The 17783-nt window shown below is 37.6% G+C and overlaps 1 protein-coding gene and 1 long non-coding RNA gene across 6 annotated transcripts; both read left to right on the top strand.

Moving 5' to 3' along the window:
* Nucleotides 1-563: 563 nt before the first annotated feature.
* Nucleotides 564-17783, top strand: LOC145495435 (uncharacterized). Of its 4 annotated transcripts, none has more exons than XM_081475065.1 (16): nt 564-593; nt 1543-1676; nt 2194-2379; nt 2626-2749; nt 3116-3294; nt 3852-4070; nt 4316-4357; nt 4495-4623; nt 5112-5222; nt 5735-5872; nt 13612-13749; nt 13915-14004; nt 14160-14315; nt 14966-15063; nt 15612-15754; nt 17225-17783. In XM_081475065.1, the coding sequence occupies exons 2-15, from the start codon at nt 1562-1564 to the stop codon at nt 15747-15749; spliced, it is 1863 nt and encodes a 620-aa protein (XP_081331191.1). In that variant the 5' UTR covers nt 564-593; nt 1543-1561; the 3' UTR covers nt 15750-15754; nt 17225-17783. The 4 variants fall into 4 exon arrangements, with proteins under 4 accessions (XP_081331191.1, XP_081331193.1, XP_081331174.1 ...); XM_081475067.1 differs by having other exon boundaries at nt 4492-4623; nt 5735-5860; XM_081475048.1 differs by having other exon boundaries at nt 4492-4623.
* Nucleotides 6838-11552, top strand: LOC145495597 (uncharacterized). Of its 2 annotated transcripts, none has more exons than XR_014050455.1 (4): nt 6838-7849; nt 10308-10397; nt 10506-10622; nt 11531-11552. It is a non-coding gene; the product is annotated as an uncharacterized LOC145495597 (long non-coding RNA). The 2 variants fall into 2 exon arrangements; XR_014050454.1 differs by lacking the exon at nt 6838-7849 and adding an exon at nt 9053-9667.

The raw sequence follows: 17783 nt of genomic DNA, 5'->3' as shown, positions 1-17783 counted from the left end.
GATTATTCTCCAGTTATTTATCGTTTTGGCTATTCTTTCATTGATGTTTTTAGAAACCTGAATGACTTTTTATGTACTTTGCAGAAATCAGAAAATTCACTCTTGAGTTACTCTCAAGTGTTGAATTGCAATTGGATTGCAGTGCTGAATTGTGTTGCAACAGAACCCTAGAAGTCTTTCTCTCCGAACTGATTAGAGTTATTGTCAAGCGGTGCTACAAAAGGTGAATGATAAAGTTTCCATGTTTACTGATAGCCATGTTCTATTCCATCGTCCATGCATCAGATACATTCAAAAGTTTGAACAGCTTCACCCGGAAATTCTATGTTTGGTTTTCCTTCCCTTTTTTGAAAAGAAATCAAACCCACGGCATAGCATAGATGAAACTTGAGACTTGATCTATCTCATCTTAGAAAAAATATTAAAATATGATTCAAAATATCAAATAGAGCCACCCTTTAGGTAAAGCTGACGATTGTTCCGAGCAGGCAAACATGCACCAACTGTTCAAATTAACAATTGATAAAAAGAAACTAAGCAGTGTGGTTCTCACCACTACAGTACCATTGCCACGGTCTCGTGAAGACTATCAGGTAAGTTGTGTTTGTTACTGGGTAATCACGTAATTCCAACTTGTCATAGCTCATCAATATAATCATTATAACCTAGGATGCTGGCCAATATGAATTCCATAACCAATGATATCTATCTACATCTACACTTAGTTAAGTCGGTAAAAATCGTGAGATATCACACCAGCTGTAAAAATCTGAATGAAACTAATACAATGGGATGTTAAAAAATAAAAAAATAAAAAAATAAATTGTTTCTCTTCAATTCCGAATTTCAAAACTAACAACTAAAAATATCGGAAATAAAAAAGTTACATTACACTTAACAGCTTCATGTAAATGGTTGCACGCCAGATTCAAAACTTAGAACCAACTTGTGTACTGCATAATACTACACCACGTTTTCATCCACAGACGTAAAAGGTACAACAATCATGCGCGGCCGGGGCATTACGAACATATTTAGAAATGTATGAAATGAAGCCAAATTTCATTTTGGATGTGAAAGATTTTATACGGGCAGCGTGCGTAATTAAGATCTAAAGCTGAGATCTTAGTCAGTTCTTTACCCAAGAATGAAGGCCATGACTTGAAAAAAGGTGTCCAACGGAACGAGCATATCGTAAGTTAACTAAAGGCATGATTAATTTGGTAATAGGCAGCGTTTTAAAGTCTAATCTTTTCAATTAGGCTCCACACCATCGGCATGTAAAAAGGGTGGTACCTACCACGCTTTACAACGTTTTTATAATTTGTTCTTTTGAGTCATGGCAAGATGTAGAAACAAACACCCTGCAAACATGCTATAAGATTCAGTCTATTCAGAATAACACAATTACTTTAGTGCTCAAATACCAAAAAAAATCTACTCATAAATATGTCTTACCATATCGATCTTAAATATGGAGTAGCTATTATATTATTTAGTACCGCGGCGTCGTCAAAAGGTTTTAATTTCTCATCTTTCTAGAAAAGCGTTCTAATCAGTTATGATTATGAGAACTCAACTGTCCCTTTTGGTAATCGGCACACTCCTTCTGACCAAAAGAGGCATCGGACAGAAAGGCGCCTTTGAACAGATTCTTGACGTTAATCTTGGAAAAGGTTGGTTTGCTGCATTTTTCAGTTCCATTTGTGACAGTTTGTGATGATTGTCGCTAATCTAGACGATTTGCGCTATACAATTTTGCCTAAAAAAACTGTTTAGATACAATAATTATAAACTCATTTGGTGGCTACATGATCATGGTAAGATGACCCTGAAAAGAGTGTACTTATCATCTGCGAGCGTACGAACTTTATTGCGTTTTCAGGAATCAACACCACAACCAAACTTTCTCCGAATATCTTCAATATAAAATGTTGGTACACACACCTTTTAGCTGAGTATAGGCGCTATATAGTTACAAGACATAGACTTGGTTATTATCTTTACTGCAAGAATGTTAGTTCAACAGGAAAACAATCGTTAAAGAATTTTCACCGTAACAAGACACCACAATAGCGGCCCTCTTAGATGTGCACTCAAACAATCCCACACATGCGAGCACGCTGCCGCAAATGATGTTCCCCTGCAGTTTATTCATGTGGAATAATCTGCTGTAATTCTAACCCATTACAGATGATCCGGAGAGCCCGCGCTCCTTATTACAGCTTTACGAAGGAGACATCAAGTTATCTGAAGAGCAGCGACTGAATAATGCCTTATATGGAAACCCTGATGGAGCACCGTCACGTGCCGCAACTAATGTTGACAAGATAAAGTGGCCCAATGCCGTCATCCCTTACGAGTTTGACTGTAGTGTAGGTCAGTTAGTGCATAAGAAATGTTTATTCTTTTGGCTATTGCAGTTGTTTTTGCTGTTCTTATTCTTCTTTTACCGTTAGTTGAACTAATAAAAAATGCATGTACACAGAACTTAATAAAAAAGATGCAGGAAGCTGGCCTTTCTATCTATTCTTGTCACTGGTCAAACAAACGGAAAATCTTAGTCGGTTAACAAGCAGTCAAGGGGAAATACCACTGATAGCTTATTATATTTCTACTTTGTAGCTAACATGGATCGAGCTGTAAGAACTACAATGGAAGCCATTGCCGAGTGGGAGAGCAAGACGTGCATCAGGTTCGTGAAGAGAACAACTGAGAAGGAATATCTGTGGTTCCACCGTGGAAATGGGTAAGACTCGATGAATTGCTTTGATATTCTGTGAATGTTTATTTAGGTGTTTTTCCAAAGTTTTGAATGGATCAGTCTTAGTTCTGTTCGTGATACATTGCCTGAAAGTGAGTTTTAGTATTATTTAGAGAGTATAAATATTGCAGTCTCGACCAATTAAGTACAACAAACTAATTACTGCTGACATTATTTCCATGAAATATTTCTATACGTCTATAAAATTTGAAAAAAAAACACTAAAAAAAGTTACAATCAACTATATTTCTTGTATCTTTATTCTTTAAAATATACCAAAGCCAAGTTTTTCAGGGAAAGGCATTCAGTGACGATTCAGTAAGGACAGATATTTCTGATTCTACTCGACAGCTGTTGGTGCGAGGTCGGTAAAGTGTACGGTCGTAAGACATGGCTGTCAATTGGCAGTGGTTGTGAATACAAGCACGTCATGACCCATGAGCTTGGACATGCGATTGGCTTTTGGCACGAGCAGAGCAGGCCTGATAGAGACAACTACTTGAAGATCAACTGGGAAAACATACTTGACAGTAAGTACCTGTTGGTTGAATGTGTGGTGATTCTGTGGCTGGAAAAAGAAACAGAAACTATGAAATTTGAGGCTTAGCAAACAAACGTTTTTGTCTAATTGTGAGAGAAAGAGGTATCAATCCAAAAAATTCGGAAGCTGCAAGTCACCAATTTTAACTTCTCGGGCTAACATTTTTTGTTTAGCATTGAGTTGTCCAGTTACAGGTTAACTAACCGAAATGACAATATCCTCATCATTGTCATTATTATCGTTATTATTGCCATTATCTTTACCTTATTTTAACCGCACGTGATCTAAAAACTCTTTAACACTCAGAAGCAACTTATTTCTTTACCAATGTTATGCCGCTAAAAAAAAAAGGGTAGAAGTGGGAGTCTAGGGGAAAGAGAGGTTACATGCCCTTGTAAAAGAAGAGGTGATTAACGTACAAAAATCTTGAACGTCAGTATCATAAGTTTCTACAGTTATATAATGAAACGAGACAAGCTAGAATTAAGATCTATTGTGCATGTAAATTTAATTTTATGACCAAAGATTTTAAAATCTGCTCCATAGACATGGCATATAATTTCAAAAAGAAGGTCTATGGAACAGAGGTAGTGGACTATGGAGTCCCGTATGATTATGCATCCATAATGCATTACCCGTGGACTGCCTTCTCCAAAAATGGTAAAAAGACCCTGGAGCCTATCCGGCCGTTAAATGGAAAGACCCCATATGTGAAACTTAGTGACGATGATGCATTGCAGGCACGCAGGATGTACAAATGTTCAGGTACGAACCCAAGTAGGACATGCACCCTACTGTTACTTTGACAATCTAAGACAGGTCAGTAATAGGACTATTACAACGCATTACATGAGATACACGCATTCTACTTAGTATATATATACTCCTAAGTACATCAGATCTGAGTACAATTCATATAACGAATTAACGTGAAGATTTATCCTTACCTTTAAAAATGGTGTCCTTAAATGATTATATGCTTTTCTGAAATAGTCATTGTTCATGTTTAGGCCGTTCCATTGATGCTCAACTTGACGAGAAAAAACAAGCAGGTGACACTCTTCAGTTAATTTACTTTAATCATTTTATCATTGTTGGTGTTGTTAGTGCTCATTCCTGCAATTTACCTTTCTTCCTGCTGTTTCTCGCGCGTATATCTTACGCTTCATCAATCGGTTGTTTGTAGCAGATCAACAGGAAAGATGTGCAGACAGAGCATCGCAGAGAGACTGTGAAGGATGGAAAAAGGCTGGATTTTGTGTAAAACACGATTCCCTGATTTATCACTGCAAGAAAACCTGTAACCTGTGTTCTTCAGGTAAAGATCTTAGAAATTTCACATTCCTTGCGATCTTAGTACGTATCGCATTTCTGACATAAAAAGATGGGCTTTGTTTTCCTAAATTAACCATCGGTCAGCATCAACGACGATGACCGAGCAGCATTGTTAGGCGATCCCTAAAAAGCTTTCTTTTCTGACTCAGATATACTTTAAGAGACAGATTGGGCATTCATGGTCCCTAAAGTCAGTGCTGTTAACTTGAATTCAGTCTGCATATCGATCATTTGAGGCACAACTTGTATCCATTGTATTTATCACGAAAAAAAACTGTGGAAAAGTGTCACAAGTTGTTAAATTCCATCAGATCTGGCACATGTAAAATGTATGTTTCCATCTAGAGTAATAGAAAATTCGTTATAAGTTTGAATTATTTTTCTGATTTGTTTTGTTTAGTTTTAACATTACGAGGATTTCTTGTTTTATATGCACACCTTTATGATAGATTTGCTATCGTAATATTGTAGATAGCTGCATGGACCTAAAAATAGATTGCATAATGTGGGCCTGTACAGGAAGATGCTCAGAGGATCAAATCAAGAAAGAATGCCCGCACTCTTGCAAAACCTGCAATACCAGTAAGACTTTGCTTATTAGATCATCCTACTGTAAGCTAGACTTACTTGCAGGGATAAAACGTTAAATGAGGCCTTTTAAGATGTCAAAAGCATCATCCAGTTTTGTTTTTATGGTCAGCTTCGTTGTAGAGTGGTTTTCCAATGATCATCTTGAGACAAGATCCAAAGTAATTACATCTTTCACCAATCACGGCAAACGAAGATACCAGGATGAACCAATCAACGAAAACAGCTATAGCTTGTGCCACACCCTGGGAAATACACCTAAGTTAAATCATGTTTGGCTTTGCCTCAGAACTGTCTCTGTAGCTCAAGTCGAAAAGCCCTCAAAAGCGCCTCTGTAGGAAGGTCGAGAACTTGAATTTGACAATGGCTTACAATATTAACATTCCCGCTGGGTTTGGTTTCAGTTCTGTAAACGTGCGTTTACGCTGGCTATATCGTAGTTTTATTATAGACCAAGATTCGTTCGGCAATCTCTTCGTGTATTAATTTTACTTATTTTACTTAAGAACCGCCGGTACCGTCAACAACAATGCCGCCAACAGCACCGCCGGCGACAACAATGCCACCAACTAATCTCCCGCCTACTTCCGTGCATACCATGCCACCGACACAACCCAACAACACTGGCGTGGGTGAGTCTATGCGTAAGGATAGTGGGAGAAAATACTAATGCATCTGACTTCCATTTATTTTGATCTTTTAAAGAAAGTACCGTGTGAAATGTACCTCTCACTCTGTAGTCCCTCTGTGCCTTGGGGGATTAATTATTATACCACTAGAGAAAATTGACCTGCTGCCTTTCGTTGGAGTAGTTAATCCCTTATGGCGCCCCATGTGTAGCAAAATTACTTTTCGACATATCACGACATATTACGACTCATATTACTACATATTACGACTCACCATGTGTCGAAAAGACATGAAACAGGTCGAAATAGGTCGAAATAAGTAACGTGATATCATCATGTCATGTAATTCTATCTCGAAATAAGATGGTTGTCATGGCTATACCATGTAATGCGAAGCTCGTAATGAAGTATACCATGTAATGTGAAGCCGGTAACATGTCAACCTCGTAACACATCACAGGTGTGGTATGGCACTCTCCAATCTCCAACGACGAGGTTGTTCAGTTCAATTAAGTTTGATGAATATTGCATCTTCTTTTCATATGCAACTGTCAAATCAACCTCGTCGTGCAATACTTCTTTCAGTCTACATGATACTCCTAAATAATTGTTTAATTTTGCGTAAAACCATCAAAGGGGACACTAATTAAGTGAAGGTAAACAAGTATAGCAATCATTGAGATAGAGAGAATTCCATTGGTTTTGAACGACGTATTGAAGGAACACTGATGAAAAATTGCCCGCTTTTTTTTCCTCATTTTTTTTCACGATTCCGCGGTAAGTGACGAAGCTCGTATAGACACTTACAAAATACTTCATAAATCATCGTGCTTTTTTAATTCAACTTTCCAAGATGTTTCGCCACTATTTGTTCCTTGGAAAAAGTTTAGGCTTGTAACTTGTTTTCGAGTTGCGACGCACTGATGGAAAATAGAAATATGTGTTCCACCTTTTTTCATGTGTATCCCTTTTGGCTACAAACTTTCGTGCATCCCTTTGATGAACCAGAGGCTTGGGAAACACTAAGGAGAACCACGAGGACTTCAATTAATTTCGTTGAGTACAAATAACGAGAGACGATTGTTCGAGTGGAGTTAGATGATATCTTGTTATGTTCGACAGGATGATTTTTCAAAGAATTATCAGTTTGGCAAAAGGAGTGGAATGTGGCAGAAAAAAAAAAATAAAATAAAATAAAAATTAAAAAATAAAGAAAAAAGAATAATCGACTCCAGCTCGTGTTCCCGCAGCGTTTCTGCTTCTCCCAGACTTAGCTTCCACTCATGTTTTTATAACTCGATAGAAACACGGAAAATGTCTTGTGTCTCTTCAATGGAAACTGGGCTTGCGTGGGCTTCTTTAACAGTTTTCATGAGTCTGTGTTACTAATTAACGCCAGCTTTTTATTTCTCTTCTCAGTGGCAGGAGAGATGCATAAAACCGACTTCAATGGTTTTTTTCAAGGGAGAACCAGGGGTTCCTTTGGTTTCTAATTGACCAAAAAACGATCCAGCGTAGACATACCATTAGAGATCAGTAGGAAAAAGTGCGTTGCATCATCTTGATGGCGTCATACATGCGTTATCTTTTTCTCAGCTCGTGAGCGGGCGCAATAGCCCTTTTCACGGTTAATTTTTTCGCATTTGCATTATAACGTAATCCAACGTGGATGCGAGTCAATTTCGGGCTAAAACTACAAAATGGCCCGAAATTGCCTCACATATATGCTAGATTTTATTGTTTTGCAAATGAGCGAAGGTATAAACCGTGAAAAGGGCTATTCAACAAATCCTGCAATCTCATTGGTTCCTGGAGCGGGCGAAATTTCCCATCCGGAGCGCCACAGCGGGCGGAATCCGTTGCGTTGATCTCAATAATTTTCGTGTGCGAATTGGGGTTAATCGTCAATCTTTTGCCCTTTTTACTCTTCCATCGACGACTAATCAACGCAAGTTTTTCCCTATTCACCTTTATATGACAAGGAAAGTCACTGTAAGTAGATTTAACTGAGTGTTTGGAAGTTGTGAGAGTTTGTTTGGCTGTTTGTAACTCGGCGCTGTAATGGCGCGTAATCCTGTGTCTCTCTCTGCGCAATTTTGAGCAAAAAATGAGTCAATTTCAGTCGAGTTTACCACTCTGATCGTTGCTGTATTTGAGAGAATTTCTGTGGAATACAGTGAACGAATTTCCTCGCCATCTATCCTCAATTTACAGTAGAAAAGTCTGATTTCGAGTGATTAACAACTGACTTAAATTTTTTTTGTAGTACAACTTCAAACCAAACTTTGCACGAAATTTCACACCGGAAAAACACTTTTGAAGAACTTAACTGGTGAGCTAAATGCAAGTAACATAAAGTAGTTCGAAATAAATCTGTTCTTAAATACATCTTTCTTAGTCTAGTATCTGAGTTACTCGCTCATTCGCTCGTCAGATTTTTTTACGAATGGTTAACTTTGTAGACGGCGCGTAAGCCAATTCAATGACAAATTTGCGTAAACAAACCCACTTGTAAGCCAATTTCCCACATGAAAAAAAGATAAACATGTTATTGTCCGGCTTAGGGTCGGTCCGTATAGTGAAAAACTGTGACCTCGGGCTTGAAAATGCTGCGCTCGGCCAGCGGCCTCGAGAAGTATTTTCAAGACCTTGGTCACAGTTTTTCACTATACGGACGTCACAGCTGGCCAATAACATATATTTACCCGCCAAAATCGCAAAACTTAGAACCCTCAATAATTGCTTGCTACAAGTAGGACCATGCAAACGCACCATTCAGAAAGTTTAGCATGCATGGTTTTTCAAGTTTGTGCCCAAATGAAACATTTAGCTATTGGAATAGCTAATTTATTGACATGACTTGACATTAACGTAAATTTGGTGCCTTAGCGATTTAGTGACGTTTAGATATATCAAAACGATGAAACTAACTTGTATGTAAAATGAAACGCCGTAGCAGTATTTTCCACTTTCCTCTGATGACATAAGGTTCAAAGATCAGACTCATGAACTCGTCAATTAGGGCAGTCGGATTTAGCTTTAACCAGTTTAAAGTTGGTAGCTCTTCTGCTGCTAATTAAGCGCCAAGCTATTTTGCCTCTTTGCTTTCACAACGATCTAACGCAAATTCGTCGCGGCTTTTCATTTTTTTTTTTTATTGATAAGATATCTTAACTGCCGCCGCGGTATTTTGCTTCTTTGACTTGACGAAACGCTCATAGCGTCATTTTCAACTCTTTATATTCCTTTGTTTAACTTCCCAGTGGATAAATAGCCAAGTGTAATCGACCTGTATTAAAAATAAAAGAAAAACTGCGCACTATTGTTTAAAACATTAAGGAATTGATATGTGTGATCTCGCAAGTATTTTTTCCGTCGGCAAGAATAGATCCTGCCACCGCCCAGCTTTACATAGGCTGCAGGTGCGAAATATATCCTATCGTCACTTATACAAACTTCTCTCATGAAGGCTGCTCTTATTCAACTCAAAAACCAAGAACTTTCAGAACAGGCATAGTGTCAGGCTTGATTTCGAAATAAGCATTCTATGCCCAGTTTATTGTTTCAGAGTTAGAAGACGCATATTTTTTTTAATGTATTTTTGGAGCTGCAACGCTTGACCCACGTGTGGTTTAATTTGGTCAATTATCACACATTCCGGCTTGCACTGTTTTGAGAGAGAACAAAGAGAACAAAGCCGACCCAACCCCAGGGAATAATGCGGTGGTGGAATAAAACGTGGAAATCACAGTCACTTTCTTTGTAGGTGGTTTTGAGCAGGTAACGCTGAGTAGGTAGCAGTTGGAATTGGTAAGTTTTCATTACAAATTGTTTCAAACCCGTGTTTAAGGATACATCACCTTCTTGGAAATCTTGTCTGAATTTCTTATGATTTTTAATTTTACGATTTCGTTTTTTGCTGCAAAGGCATGCCGCAGAGACCAGTTATGGTTACTATTGGATTGACAAAATCGCTGTGGCCCCGAACCCAGTGAAATAATTGACACGCATAACAAACTACAGAGGTTGCATTTGGAATAAGCACAGAAATATTGGCCTCAGAACTGTAGTTTATTTTCTAGAATGGCTTAAAGTGTGGCGTCGGTTTTATTTGACCTGGGTGTAGCCTACAGAAAAGACACTACTGCGGTTGAAAAGTTGCGTACAACAACGCTGTAAACATGGTAAAAGCGCTTGGTCTTATGTGCCAACAAAACATTTCAAAGACACGCCTGAAGCATGGAGATAAAGGAAATAGCGTTTTGAACCTACAGACTTACAAACTTTGAATTTTTTATTTTGAACTCATGATGGTAATTGACAGTCTTTATTTTATAATGTTTACTTCCTTTTTGGCACGGATCACAATTCATGTATACCAACTACGATGCCTTTTGATTGATAATTATTTGCTTAGTTAACTAATCGGTTCTTCTGTGGTTGTTTATAGATGCACGAGAGAGGGAACGGTTGAGTCGAAGACGTGAGCGCGAAAACAGAAGGAGGTAGATAAGACGCGAATTTTTCCAATTCCAAAGAGGTATTACACCGTAGAAAAGCTAGTTTCGTACTTGTTTATGATTTTCGAAGTCCAAAGTTGTTGTAATTGCAGAACATCTGTAATGATTGCGGGTCTTTTTCCTCGTAGAACCCGAGGTAGAAAGAGATGAAAGAAGAGAAGACAAAGAAGAGGGAAGAAGAGAGGAATTAAGAAGGGTGAGAATTTACGAGGGTGATTTAAGAAACCGCCTGCGGTTGAGGAAAGGTTAGTGTTCATAGCTGTTGGTGACTGTCTTTTCCGGCATTGATGCGAAGAGAAAAAATAGGTCTCTTTGCCATGCATGACACAGAAAACATGGTTTTATAGTTAATGAGCTGATGTTAGATGTTGTTATTGTTAGATGTTGTTATTACTCATAGCGCGCTAATTACTATTTGGAACATTTTACTTTGAATCGTTTCTTAAGAGGATCCGCAATTAAATTCGCAAGTTTTCTCGATAAAGTTTATGTCAAGCCTCGTAAAAATACTCAGGCGTTTGCTATTTTGTTTTGACCTGAAGTGAAGCATCCGCTTTAATTATAAAATGAAAAGGTTCAAGTTCAGTTTTTTTCTTTGGAAGTCAGTTTGAGAGCCAAAGTCGCCATTTCACAAATTCGGAAGTCAGTTTTCCACTGCTTCTGTCCTGTTAATAATCATAAATTTCGACATAACGTGTGGATCCACTATAGCCCAGTGGATCCGCAAAATTCTCGCGCCAGTATTTTTGACCTATCAAAAGTTAATTAAACCAGCATCAATTGTAACTATCTCGCTTGCACAGTTTTTCCCGTGCTTCGCCCGTGACATTAGTCTCGTATTAAATTCTCTATGGCTTGGTATAAATCATTTGTACAACGCTCACCCGTGGTATACCATGGAATATACCACTTCTCAGTTGTATTTTCTCGGTATACACACCGCCTAAAGGTTCGTGTGTATACCGAGAAAATACAAGCGACTCGTGGGATATTCCATGGTTTACCACTCGAAAGTGTTGCATAACTAGTAAGATCAGAACAATCGAACAAAAAGTCCTCATCTACACGACCATGTGTATTTATTATTCCCTATGTAACATTCGAAATTTTTAAATTTTACATTCATATATGTTTATTATCTTATCTCCCATAGTGCGCTGCTTTAACTGCCGAGGAATGGGCCACAGGAAGGAGAGAAAACCGAAATCACCAGCCAGCATCAGCACCACCACCACCAGCACCGGACACCATTATCCACCACCACCACCACTACCAAAACAACACACGTGTTACGTTCTCTTAATTTCTACTTTTACCGTCATTTTCAGAACTTCCCATGAGTAATAACTTTTCTTCATTTCTTTCGTCTCGTTTTTCCAATAGAAATAACTTTCCAATTTTTTTTATTTACTATAAATAATTTTCTCCCTTTTTTCATCACCGGTATAATTATTTCTCATTTTTTCTTACTCTTTAATATGAAAAACTTTTCAGTGATCCTCTATTTTTAATTTTTTTGTTTTAATCTCTCATTTATAATTTTTTCGTTTTTTTCTTTTTTCACGGTATAAAATCAATTTCGATTTTCTCTTTTTCTAATAAATAACATGTTCCCCAGTGTTCTCATATTTTCCAATTTAAGAATAATTTTCCTATACAATATACAATGTTTTTTTCCATTTCTTTTCTTTATTTCATAATATGTCAAAAGAGCTTTGATGTTACAATAATACATAATTTTTCAACGTTGTCCGATTTTCCAATGCCAAGAGATTATGATAATATTCTCTTGCCAATACCGTATAATAATTTCGCATTTTCATAAGTTTCTCGTAATTTCTAATGTAAAATGACTTTCCCATTTTCTCTGTTTTCCAATAAATGTTTTTTTTCATATTTTTCACGAAATTTGTTATATTTCCCAATAAAAAATAATTTTAAAAATAGAACAATAGAATATCTTCAAATGTCATCTTTTCTCCAATATACAGTGATTTTTTTTCTTATTTACCGATGTAAAGAAGTTTCTTTTTCAAGTTCCAATTTCCAAAAATAAATTATTTTCCAAAAACACTGTATAATTATTTTTTTAAAGATCATAGTAAGTATCTCTCTACTGTCAATTACAGTACTTTGAAAACATTTTTTCCAAATTTTTTTGAGTCGGGCTATTTAACTTCCTTTAAAAAGTTATTATTAGTTAATTTCTTTTTCATTGGTCGGTCTTTCTCAAAACTACTCGAAAGTACAATTTTCCTCTCGGCGATTTCTGCCTGGTTCCTGCTTGTCCAGAAAGCATAAATATACACTTTAAAAACGCAAGATGTGTTCGTGACCCTCTGTGCCACAAGAAAAAGCAGATTAAAACGATATGGATAAGAAAAGCGACTTCTGCCGCCGAGATAAATCTTCGAAACACCTAAAATCGACGATCAAAATATGGGGGAACTGTATCGAGCCGAGAGAAACTGGGGTAAATAGGCTTCATGTACAAGAACATTTTCTGTCCTTAACAACAGGCAGTAACTAAGGGTCGAACCTCACTACCCGCTTCACATTACATGGCATACTTCATTACGAACTTCGCATTACATGGTATAGGTATGACAACCATCTTATTTCGAGACAGAATTACGTGACATGATGATAACACATTAATTTTTTCCGACCTATTTCGACCTGTTTCATGTGTCTTTGACTTTGACATTTGATGAGTCGTAATATGTCGTAATATGAGTCGTAATATGTCGTAATATGTCGAAAATTAATTTTGCTACAGATGGCACGCAAATCCCTTACCCCCTTTCCGCCAAAATTGTTCTGGTTTAGTTGTTTGCTTCTATAGTAAGGCTTTTGGATGGGAAACAGTAATAATGACCCCTACAAGATGTATTTTATGACTACTGGCGTGACAATGGCAGAGAGTTTGACTTTTGCCTGTTTTGAGCTCTCTAGCTCTACTTGTGGAATGCCGTACCCTTGGCATGTTCCTTTTCAGCCTTAGTATATGTGATGTGAAGCTTTCGTTATTTTATTTCAAAATTGCTTAAGTTCTTGATGAGTAAATTAAAACGAGAAGTCTTTACAGTCTGAATGAGGCGCATTTGCTGCTCCAGTTTTCATACCTTACGAAAACCGTCCGCTCAAACTGATTTACAAGCACAATCTTGAAGTTTGTCACGATAAGCAGGTTTATTATATGTAACTATACAATATGTTATAATTATTTTTCAGGCTTGATGTGTGTAGACAAGCGTAAAAGTTGTCCATCGTGGGCTTCTCAGGGTGACTGTAAAACTAATGGCTGGACTGAAAGAAACTGCCGCATAAGCTGCAAGACACGGTGTGATACTCATCCATTCAAGCCTACAGGTAAATAGAATTCCTCGTTTTCCCTAACTTGCCGTTTTTCACTCCTCTAGACAATTATTCTGCATGGTCGAGGCAGCTCCATGTTGAAAATAACCCGTGCATGATTTACTTTCAATTGATAACGTCTTACAGAATTGAACCTCAGTGTTATATTTGACCATGCAGGTTCTTGTTCTGACGGTCTTGGTCTTGGATGGCCTGGAAACTACCAACTACCCGACAGCGCATTCAGCGCGTCATCGGAATACAGGCCCGGTGCGTTTCATTTGTGTCAATTCAATCAATTTTAATTGATTTTTTTTTTCTACCAGTGTCGCGCTGAGCTTAGCCACAGGCTAAACTAAGCAACGTAGATCCTGAAGTACGAGCAATATGTTGAGAATAAATAAACGTTTCTGAATTATCTCTAGACACCTGGAGAGCAACGGCGGATAATGCTCGTCTTTACTTTGAGGACGATCAAGACAACAAGAGGATTGGAGCGTGGTGTGCCAATGATCGAGACAACCAGTGGCTTAAGGTTGATCTTGGTAAAACTAAGAGGATAAGGGCAATCGCTACACAAGGTAACAAATTAAAACAGTTATCAGTGATACAAACAATCATAATTTAAAAAATGAAAATCAGTATTTACCACGTTCACGGTAGCTTGCTTTCTCTGCCGACCACTCCTGTGGCGCTTTTCTTTCCTGGCGAGTCTGTTCACAGGGTATACCGAGACTCAAGCTCCTTATGTTGAAAGCTCTCTATAGAATTCTCTTTCCTTCTCTATAAGCCCTCCGGGGAGCTTAAGAGAGTGTTTATGGCACAGACAGTCGACCATACTCTATCTGCACTGGATGCACATTTTCTGTAGCAGACATTACTACAAGTTTTAATTTTGAAGAATTTTTGAAGGAGGATCTACTGAAGTACTGAAGGTCCTGAATAAAGAGCTGTAGTGTGATAAATCATAATTTTGGCACAGGAAGCCCTCTTTAATTTAAGAGGCATGGCCTTTTTGCAACGAAAATAAACATATCTAAACTGCGAATAATATTTTTTGATGTCCCGAGAGGACATGTGCAATAGGAATAACCATAGCATATTCAAAGAGTAATGAAATGTAAAATAAGTCTCTGCAATTTACGTTTTTTTTTATAATAGGCAAACTGGTTGCCATTATTGCGATTACAATGCCTAGTTTAAACATTTATCAGCTGGATTATCTTTTCAGGTCGTGACGTTTTCCACGAGCACGTCAAAGAATACAAACTGGCTTTCAGTAATGACGGGTCCAACTTCAGTGTTTACCAAGAAAATGGAAAGGAAAAGGTTGGCTTAAAACGGAAAAACGTTTTAATGTTTCACAGTCAATCCATATTACTCATTACCGAGTGACCGTTTTCCATGATTCCCTTTTCAACATTTCTTTATTTCTTACATTTTTGTTTTGCTGTGGCCGGATTACAAACGAAACATTTCTTACTGTCAGTTGATTTATTTTTTATAAGGAGACCTAAGTTTAATTTCACATTGATTCGTTCACAAGGAGTTGACTTTTCTGCATTTACCGCTGTATTGAGAACACTAGCTCAGTTACGTCGCATCATGGGCATGAAAAGCTGATAGAATAAAAATACATTTAGAACTAACTTAACCTAAAGTAAAGCAAAACTTTAATGTTAATTTTTTGAAAAATTTTACGGTGTTATACTTCTTTTCGCCTGTATTCTGACAGTTTATTTTAAAATATCGATATTGTCAAAAGTTACATTCTAGTCTTTAAACATAAGTAACCCTCAATTTTCATACGTGAGTCCTTAACACCACACATCAATGAATCATTGAAATAACAGTGGAACTGCGTGATTTCTCTATAGGTCTTCACAGGAAACTGTGACCACTTCACTCCAGTTTTGAACACATTCAACCCTGTCACGGCCAGATATGTCAAGATCATTGTCGTCAAAGCCAGTTATCCGTGTATGCGGGTTGAATTCTATGGGTGTGACGTCTAAAGCTGGTACGTCAATTACATTCATGAACTCCATGTTTTTTAAGGTTACTTCAAACCTTCGCGGGGCTACATTGGTCGATATTTTTTAGGTCAAGAAAATTAAAGTCCGCGAAGCTCAAGTTTGCATACTGTGAACGCTAGGGGCTCTATTATTTCATTGGCTCGCGGCTTTTCAAGATGACACATTCCTCTGTGAAGGCGTGATATGTTTATAAATCTTAAAAAGGCGAAAACTCGCACTCGTTTTTCGACAGAACCCCTTCTCTTTAAATGAATTAATAGGGTATGCAGATTTGACAGTTTTCCATGAAATTCGGTCAGAGCATTCACTGATAGATATGGAACAAAAGTGCGTCGGCGAATTCCCTTATTTTAAATACTTTCCTCGTAGCTGCCTTTAACGCAACAGGTTACGCGAATTTTTCGATAGTCGAACTTGACAGATCTATAAAAAGATAACCAATAGAAATAAAAGAAAACGCTGACACGTCTTTGGAGATTGAGGCTTTGTGATAAACACTGCACAGTTATTTTGCATGAACGATCGCATTTGATACCCAATTAATTCGCTGGGGCGTCAGTCGGTCATTTTTGAGTTGACAGCCTGTGCTGCCTTCGGAAAGCAAAATCCAAAACAAATCATAATTTTACCGAATTTTACATTTTATAACCTTTCTGTTGATATATAGTTTGTGGGGGTTTCCTTGAAAGCAGCGCGCGTACGAATTTTTTTCTGGAATACACCCGCGAAGGTGTATGATATTTAAACTTTAAATGTCAGATTTGGATCGATGGCATTTACCATCCAGAAAACTCAGTATGCTTCTGAGCGGCGTTATAGGACGTATAGGATACAGTTCATATCAAGAATAAGTTGGTATTTTAGAATTGATAAAGTAGGTTTCAAACTCCTTTGTCTCCTGTTTAATTCATAATCATCGAAGTTCGTTCCAAGTACATGTAGCTACAATCGTGGACAAAGTCCTTGGGACACTTATGTAATTTAACGAGTTATCTGTGTTTTACTACTGAAGTTTGAAAAATGCGCTGTTTTCCTTTTAAAAACGCGTTGCTCTTCCCCCTCCCCACCCAATACAATGTTGAAAATCGGAAGAAATTACAGGTAGTAGTTTTCAACATTGTATGGGGGGTGGGGGGCGAGGTTTGGCAGGTGAAGTTGTATTCGCGTCTGGCGTGTGCCCAAAAGCACCAAAAGTGTAAATTTGTTCCAAGACTTTTGTCCATAATTGTAGTTCATAATTAACACTAACGTTATAATTATTTCATCTGAATGCGTATTTTAGTTTCGACTGACCATAATTCGCATCTGTTCTTAGCAACTGCATGTAATCCAGAATACACTATCAAGATTCTTTCTTGATTGCTTTTATGTTTTGCCCTGTAACTGTTAAGGTTAATTTTTTTCCTGTTGAATTGATTAAAATATAATTGTTCTTTTTGTGGTATAATTCGCAGGAGTTCAGCAGCAACAAACATCACAAGCGGGGGCATACCATCATTGGCGTAGCTCAATCAAAACCGGCATGGAATGATGACAAAGAATAAAAGCTTAGAACTGAAAAATTTCTAGTCTTTCGAATTGTTTTAATTCAGGCAATTTATGCAGTTTATTCAACAGTTAGGTTTTTACCAGTGAGTTGAAAAAGCTGCAGCTCTCCTAAAAAACAACGGCTCACCACATCCTAAGTCCATCAGTGTAAATGCGCATACATAACATAGATTCATAGATGAACTTTTGACAACCCTCTGACACTCTACTCTATTACCTTTCGTTAATTTGATGCGATTTTACTGTGCACACAGTACGGAGCATGAATGTTCAGAACTTACGACCAGCACAATGATAACATATGGCAGCGCTGTTACAATATCCCGTGCATACACAATACCGAAGTAATTAACTTCTACGAATGCGACTGTGTTTGCTATTTTTCAACTCTTCTTTACCCATTACGGTTGTTCGCGCCCAAAACGTTCCAGCGTACACACTTTTTATAACTTGCCGCGCAGTGAA

The sequence above is a fragment of the Orbicella franksi genome, chromosome 1 (genome assembly GCF_964199315.1).
Source record: "Orbicella franksi chromosome 1, jaOrbFran1.1, whole genome shotgun sequence".
Taxonomy (NCBI): Eukaryota; Metazoa; Cnidaria; class Anthozoa; order Scleractinia; family Merulinidae; genus Orbicella; species Orbicella franksi.
This window is presented reverse-complemented; position numbering and strand designations above follow the sequence as displayed.

What these genes read in the sequence shown, in the direction of transcription:
- LOC145495435 (XM_081475048.1), top strand. Translation starts at nt 1,562, where the DNA reads ATGATTATGAGAACTCAACTGTCCCTTTTGGTAATCGGCACACTCCTT. An exon ending in TGACGTTAATCTTGGAAAAG is followed by an intron (nt 1,677 to 2,193) that starts GTTGGTTTGCTG and finishes AACCCATTACAG; the next exon opens with ATGATCCGGAGAGCCCGCGC. An exon ending in CTGGGAAAACATACTTGACA is followed by an intron (nt 3,295 to 3,851) that starts GTAAGTACCTGT and finishes TCTGCTCCATAG; the next exon opens with ACATGGCATATAATTTCAAA.